Here is an 8,352-nt window from a genome sequence, read left to right on the forward strand (position 1 = left end):
AAAAGGAGAATTTTTAAAGAATATTCTGGCAAATCAGTGAAGACTGATTTTTTTTTTTGTCCACAATGACAAAATGATATCTGGGGGTTTTTTCAGCAGTAAAGTCATTTATAATGGTACAAAAGATTTATATTTCAAATAAATGCTGTTCTTCTGAACTTTCTATTCATCAAATTATCCTGAAAAAAAAATTGTATCAGGGTTCCCACAAAAATATTAAGCATATTCTAATATATATTCAAATAGAATGTATTTTGATCAAATACTGTAAATGCAACATTGGTGAGCATAAGAGATTCTTTCAAAAACATTACATTTATTTTTTTTTACCAAAAATCTTAACACCAAACGTTTGAATGGTAGTGTATATATGATATATTAGTAAGTTATATAGACTTATATGAACTTTTATGATACTTTTATGGTGCTTTTGCTTCCTTTTGAAGTTAGAAAGCTGTAGTTCAACATTTCATTGTATAGAAAAGAGAGACAAAGTACACTTCTCAAAATTCTCTTTTTGTGTTTCACAGAAGAAAGAAAGTCGTACAGGTTTGGTGCAACCTGGGGGTGTGTAAATGAAAATAATTTTTATTTTTGTGTGAACTATTACTTTAATAGAAATCTGCAACAAAGCACAGAAAAATGTACAGAATTATTGTGCTTAAAGCAATCTTAGAGTGAAGGCAGACACACAGTAAATCTTAAGACTACTAAGTAAGTGGACAAAATCTGATTCTCACCTGTCCTCTATTTCACTTGTTCTGATTGCGGATACGCAGACACCGTCTCTTCAGTGGAGGCTCCATTTCCATTGGAACGGTTCCTGTTAATGGGGCTGTCAAGCCACAGGGCAAAATGGTAGCGGTTTTGTCAGCAGGTTTGGGCACGGGCTGAATGACACAGCCAAGTTTGGGCATTAGGGGAAGGGCGTAGGCATGGTCCTCACCAGATGGGGCATCTTCAGGGCTCTGAGGTTTGTCCTCCCCTGTTATTGCGGTAATAGCAGACTGGTCATTTGAGCCTTTCTTACCTGCCAAGTCTCTTTCTGTTGTCAAGCAGCTGTTCTCTTTCAGGTCCTCTCCTTCTAGATCGGCCCCTACAGGCTCATCGCACACAGCGGCAGTCCTTCGGCAGGGGTCCACTAGAGGGCGCTGCTCTAACGGAGGTGTTCTGATCAAACTCTCTGCTGGAGGCACATTACAGCTCCCATTAACAATCACATTGCAGGGCGTAGCAGAGCCAGGCTCAGTTTTAGGTGTGGTGGTGTTGCTAGGAACAGTGGAGGTGCTGCATGTGATTGGCTGAGGAAGTGGCGGCGTGCCACTGCAGTAGGATGGGTCTGCACAAGGCAGAGCCACACTAGCCAATGGGCTTTCAGCATTACTGTCTCTGTGGTTATATTCTATTGTACCTGTGCTAGTACTGGCTGACCCATCCACCTCAGTTTCACCCAAAACTGCATGTGGTGGGCTTAACCCGGGCTCTGCTTTTACCTGAACACAGGTTACAGCCCTCTGGATAACTAGCTGTTGCCGGGAGCGACGACTGGTTGTTAAATCAATGACTCCATCTGCTGGTGTGTCTTTGTGGGAGTGTCCAGAGTTTCCGTTACCAGAGTTTTCTATTTTAACTATGAGCTCCGCCACGTTTGTCCTGCCCTGCTCTGTCTGTTTGGAAAATCCTGGCGAAAGTGTATCTGAGGTGGGAGGGGCTTGTTGAAAGTCCCTCCTCTCCCCTCTGGAGGTGCTTTGAGAAAATGGTGGCGATGCTTTTGAATCACTCCGCTCGCTCGCAGCCTTCGGAAGCGTTCCATCATTTCCTGGTCGGTCACCAGAAGCCTGTGGATTGAATGGTATGGGCACCGGAATGGGAATGGGGACTGGTAATGGCACAATCACTGGATAGGGCACTAATAATGTTGGTGGTGGCACTAAGGGGGCCAGAGAAGGTATGCCAATATTCATAATGGGCGGAACTGGGATGGGTCCAGCTGGCATCATGTTAACTGGGGGGAAATGCAAGGCTGGCATGTGGCCACCGGGATGAGGGTGCATCATACCCGGAGGGTTCCTAGGAAAGGTTGGGGTGGAGGATGGGTGTATGTGGGGGGAAAGGAGCGGGTGGTGCATAGGGCTTGATGGAGGACCCAAAGTCCGAGGAGGTGGTGGCCCAATGCCAGGAATCATGGGATTGGAATGAGGGCTGTTGGGGCCTGGGGGGCGTAGGAACGGAGGGCGAATCTGCTGCATCATCTGGTGCTCCATAAAGAGAGGGAGAGGGACTGGACCACGGGGTGTCATCACCATCGGCGGGCTGCCAGGTGGCATACCCAGAGCTGGATGTAAACCTGCTATAGGTGGTGGAGGAGGTGGCGGTAATGCGTGGCTTTCGTGTGGCCGTGGTGTTGGGATTTTCGTAGATGATGATGACGAGGATGATGAGGACGAGGAGGAACACACAGTTCCAGTTTCAGATGGTGACCCCGAGGTGGATACAGAAGGTCCGGCTACAGTGGTGGCACCCCCTGGTGAAGGTGCCTTGCGACTGCGAAGCTCGTTTATAGGCGCGCTCCAGGACTCAGGTGTAAGCAGCTGTACACCCCCTGCGCTCTCTGATTTCGTTTCACTTCTGGGGAGAGGAGGGTTACATAAACCCCCTGGCAGTGCGGCCTGAGTCTCTTTATAGAAGATGTCCATCTTATACTGGTTCAGACACTTTGCACTGCAGAACTGGAGCCGTCTTTCACCCGCTCCAAAATCCAGGTATTCCTTAGTGTGGCGGATGTGTTTGCACCAATCGCAGACCTGTAACACGAACAAACCCAAAGTGAACAACATAAACTAGAGATTAATACTTCACAATGTCTATATCATGGCATACAAATTATAATACAAACACACTCCCTGGACTAAGACATTGTTAAATGAGTATGGCTTTCCTTCTCTAGGACTTAGAGAGCCTGATGAGAGTGTGTGAAGTATTTTGTGAAGTGTCAGATCTATGTAAGATTAGGGTTTAGGGAATTACAGAATTGGCATGAAATATAACAACCCAAGTGTGAAGAAAAAATTGATTGATGTCATGAAATATTAAAATCAAATCAAGCTCTCAGATGATGAGAATACAGAAATAATATTGTATAATAAAAATACAATAATAAAATATAAAAATCTATATTAAAGATGTATAATGCAATTAAATATTTAAAATAAATATATATGATGATAATGAATATACAAATTGTGTAACAATAAAATAACAAAAATAATAATAATGCTAAAAGGGGGATTTATTGGGTATTTCTATGATTTTTGTTCTCTAACTCATCCTAACACATTGGCTTTCTGTATTTTTGACACATACATCCTCACACACACAGACACACTCATTACAAGATGTCAGGAGTCAGCTGCCCAAGGCAAGCTGCAGGGTCAAACTCTGACAACCACGACTAAAAGGTTTTCCCTTTAAGGGGCAATTATGCATGTGGATTTTGAGTGTGTGTATGTGAGTGTGTATCTGTGGCACAGCAGGTGACACTAACTGAGAAAGACAGTGACAACAGACTGAGACAGACAGGAACAAGGGCCTAAACCTGTGAGACAGAAAACGTGGTTTGTGTTAAGACAGAAAGAGTAAGACAGAATAGACATGGAAGGGGAACTCTGGGTAATTAAAGGATATGATGTGTACTGCTAACACAAAGAATAATTTAACAGGGGGGGATAGACAGGCCAAAACATAGAAAGATGAACATCGACATAACTACCCTATAAAAAAGAAATACTACTAAATGATTGAACGCTGCCTCTGTCTCACTCTTTTTCTCTGACACTCTTTCTGCCAAGATAGTTTTGTCTGTCCAACCACTCTTGGAGTTGATAAGGCTGTCACTCTCCAGAGTGGAGGTCAGCCAAAGTAGTTGAGTGCAGAAAATTTGCCTCAGGCCTGGCGAGTAGAGTACATAGAAAGAGATTTGCAAACATTGGCTTGTCATAAAGACAGACAGGTAGACAAAGACAGACCTGGCAACACAACTAACTGCACACAGAAGGGGGAATTTAAAAAGAATGAATTCCCTTGTTTATTTGCATGCATGGTTTGCGTTGTTTTCCCAATTCACTAACAGATATATGCAAATTCAGTCATGGTGCAAACACAGCCAAATACTTGAAAATACTTGAAAATTCTCCATCTTGCGAATCGGTTCTGAGTGCTAGCTTGTGGTATAATTATTATTAGTAGTATCTATAATAACTAAGCCTAATTAACATAGAAAGCAGGCATGTTTCACGCTAAAATACTGCATGGTAAAGCGCTACACTCGTGAATTTGCCCCAAAGCGAACTACACCTCATAATCTCATGCTATACTAATTAAACACAAGCTGAACACAGTGGAAATCCAATAGCTACAAAGCCCTATGCATGCTTCTATTGATATGTTTTGTTCAAAAGTATGTACTGTTTACTAATGCATTGGCAATTTAAAACTTTGATTATAATGCCAATACTGCTTTTGAATCAGAATCTGAATATGATTTGCCTCAGGCCTGCCTGAGCAGACTGCAGAGACAGAGATTTTCCTTAAGCCTAGTGAATTGACCACCAAAGCCAGAGTTCCACTGAAGATAATGAAGGCATTTATCATATGCCACTACTGTCAATGATGGACATTCATCACACGGATAAAGAGAGAGAGAGAGGCTGGCTAGAAATAGACACGGCTAGAAGTAGACACGCTTGCATACATATTCACACAGCAAATTAACACAAGCCTACTTCCAAGACCTTTTCTTAATCGGTTTTTGTAAACTTATTTTCCAATAAAAATAAGCATACTTAAAACAAGATACATTTATGTTAGATAACTGTATAAAATAAGACTTCTTTTTCAGAGAATATACCTTGAATTAATTTTTTTTCTTTTACCTCACAGAGCTTCTTGCTGTACGCACAACTCTGCTATTTTTAGTGAGGTTTATGCTTAAAACAAGTAGGGTAACTTCAGTGTATATACTCTGAAAACAGTCTTATTATATTACTTTTGTTTCTTGACTAAATTTAAACTGTAAAATACTGATTAATAAAAGTATTTTTAGTATAAGAATCCATTTAGAACAAATCAAAAGAGTTCAAATGAATATGATTCATTAGGGAATCTACGTACAAATGTGCATCTGATTTTGAATCAGCAATCCAATCTTTAGCGCATTACTTCAATTGGTTTGATATGAAATAAGCTGGCTGCCACAGGATGATGTGGAGGAAAATACAGCGGACAGACACCACTCATTCATGAATCAATGTGAGTTTCTAATGAAGCCTTTGCTCTGTTTCAAATGTGGGAGCTCTGACCATGCCAGTTAACATGCACAAACCAGCTCGAGGCGTGCCTGGATATTCTCAATTATAAATGATTTTCATATTTCCTGAGTTTAAAAAGCGAGACAGATGGAGACCACTTAACGAGTCATGGTTCTCTAAGAGAAATTTTACTGCACATTACCCTAATGGACTTCTTCTTCTTCTCTCTCTCTCTCTCTCTCTCTCTCTCTCTAACATTGTTGAGAGGTAATTACTGTCATTTACTTCTGCTGTGGCCGTTAAGCCGATGTCCGTGACCATGCTGCGAGTAGCTGTACACTCTTTTACTGTAATTACCTGCTAACGTACAGCTGCCAACTCAATGTTAGAGAAGAAGCTTCTGTGCTAATGCTTTTCTTTTCCCATCACACACACCCTTTGACCCCAGGATGTGTCTGTTCTCGACCAGCCATATGCTGATTTCACACACACACACACATGCACATACCCCACTTGTCCATTCATGTGGAAAACAATGTTTAAACAAAAATATGAAATATGGAATGTCAGAAAGACATAACAAACGATCTGTCTATAGCTAATAAAGTAGATAAGCAGAACATCTCATGATTTAGTCTTGAGTTAACAGTGCAGGTGTGTGATTTGACCAGTCTTTTGTCAAGTGCTAAGTCCAAAATTAAACAACCACAATACGAAGTTATTTTAAAGTCATCAAGTTTCTAATTGTGACATTATACTCATCACTGTAATGCAAAAAATAATAAAAATAATAATAAAAATAAAAAAAATAAAAATTGAAAATATTGACATTGATTGGTTTTTATTAATAGTAATAACTGTTAGGGGTATATTGCCAATAATGGTATGATATATATATATATATATATATAGGTACAACATCAACTAATGGACAACATCGACTAATGGAAGTTAATCTTTAAAAACATAAATCATTAAATAACACTGCTAAATATAAAGCTTAAATTTTATATTTTAAATTTTCATACTGTAATGGTATATTACATGTATTATGTTGTGATCGTTATATTCATTTGTAGCATTTAAAATGACAGATTTTAGTTTTTAATGATTTTACTTTTAATTTATAGAATTTTTTAACAACCACTAATCATTTATCAATCATAACATGAAAGTAATTATTGGTTTATTGGTATTGGCCAGGATTTTAATATTAGTGCATCCCTAATAATAATGATAATAATAATAATAATAATGTCACAATAAAAAAATAAATGCCAAAACATATTTTAGATCAAAAAAAGACAAAATTCTTGTCAATACCATATTTCAGAATTAAGACTTAAGACTTTGAGACATGGCCACAATCACACCATCTTTCTAAAATCTAAATCATCTTAATCAATATGCATATGCTGTTTCTACATCTCTAATTTTGGGGTGTTAAAATGGTTTATATCTTACAAGCACATCGCTGTTTGTCTTGAGGACAAGTCTGGGCGTGTCTTTGGACAAGCTGTGGTGCAGAACGCCCTCCTCCTCTCTGGCCTAAAGGAAAAACATAATGTCCCTTTTTATGCAAGGCCAAAACACAAAATAAAAATAAACACATAACAGATGTAGAAAAGAAAGAAGGAATGATGTGAATGGGGAAATGGAGTGAGAGAATAAAAAACAACGTGCTGACCTGAATAGACATATAGAGAGAATAGACATTCTGTGTGAGTGTGTCTGCCTACATTCAAATTCTGTAATTCAAGGTTATATATTAGTATGGTAGACTGAAACAAGAACAGTGTTCAATTATATTAGATTCTTTAAAAAAAAACCTTGAAATATCTCAATTAAAAGCTGAAAAAATTCATTCAGAAATATTCTAGAAAATTAGGGGAGAAAGCAGTGCTGAAACACTCACAGACAAAAAGAAGCAACACTAAAATAAATGAAATATCATAAAATAACACAGAAACCATTAAAAGAAAACAGTGTGTTTTATAGAGTATATAAAACATATTTTTGTCTCTGAGCTGTCTACCTGAGTTTCTGAGTGCCACTGCTGACAGACACCTCACTCACAAAAACACTGAAGAACATCAGTCTGTGCACAAACACACTTGTGCCATCTTCTGTCTTTATTTTGTGTAGTGTCTGTGACCCCTCTGGACTTGAGCCAACTCATTTACATATAGCACTAATGAGGCAGCTTACTCTACACTAATACACACACAAATGGAATATCCGCAGTCTTAATGACTTGAAGCATGACGGTGCTCTAAGAAATAACCGCACATGCCATTCATATACACTGTGAAGCCTCTTTCATGCACACAATCACATAGATGAAGCCACATGCAGACACACTAAAGTCAGTGAACCTGACGGCTTATTAAGTAACCAAAAACTGCAGAGCTGGATAGTGTACGTGTGTATGTGAAGACAACTCTGTACCTCTGTATTGTAAAACATGCCCCAAAATGCTGCAGTGTGTGTGTGTGTGTGTTATGCCACCTGGGCTTCAGCATTTCAACCACATCTCTGCCAGCCACCATCTGGGCATCACACAACCCAACCCAGGTGTGTGTGTGTGTGTGTGTGTGTGTGTCCGCACATTGCCAGGTAAAATGCATTTCTCCAAGGACATAGATGGGAACACATATGAGGCACATTCTGGACCCAACCATCCATCCATGCCATATCTAAAAAGGAAGAGGTTTTGTTTTACTATGTCATAAAGCAATGCATTTGTTAGTTGACATTAACCCATTAACTTTATATAAGCATTTGTCCACTGCTCTGGGGCTTCATGTATAAACGTTGCGTATGCACAAAATGGGCATAGAAATGTGCGTACGCTGTTTTCCACGCACGTATCTGGATTTATAAAAAATAAACTTGGCGTAAATATGTGCGCACCGTACGGATGCTCTTGACTGTGCGTACACACTCTTTTTCCTGGAGTGAGAAAAGTAATGAAGTAAACAAGGATTTTAAACTCTGTTTTCATTTCAATATACACATTTACATTAAATATTCCACTCTCATTAAT

General features: G+C 39.4%; 1 protein-coding gene across 3 annotated transcripts in view; it reads right to left on the reverse strand.

Annotated features, from left to right (window-relative positions):
* Nucleotides 1-740: 740 nt before the first annotated feature.
* The window catches only part of LOC107757118 (sine oculis-binding protein homolog), a 57,276-nt gene continuing 49,664 nt past the window's right edge, over nt 741-8,352 (reverse strand). For 2 of the 3 annotated variants that reach the window (XM_016574501.1, XM_016574500.1), the window contains 2 exons: nt 6,771-6,854; nt 741-2,804 (listed from right to left, as the gene is read on the reverse strand). In XM_016574501.1, the coding sequence (XP_016429987.1) occupies nt 753-2,804; nt 6,771-6,854 (2,136 nt within the window). In that variant the 3' untranslated portion in view covers nt 741-752. The remainder of the gene's footprint in view (nt 2,805-6,770; nt 6,855-8,352) is intronic. The other variant, XM_016574503.1, reaches the window with a different exon arrangement.

The sequence above is a fragment of the Sinocyclocheilus rhinocerous genome, unplaced genomic scaffold (genome assembly GCF_001515625.1).
Source record: "Sinocyclocheilus rhinocerous isolate Xijiao unplaced genomic scaffold, SAMN03320098_v1.1 scaffold503, whole genome shotgun sequence".
Taxonomy (NCBI): Eukaryota; Metazoa; Chordata; class Actinopteri; order Cypriniformes; family Cyprinidae; genus Sinocyclocheilus; species Sinocyclocheilus rhinocerous.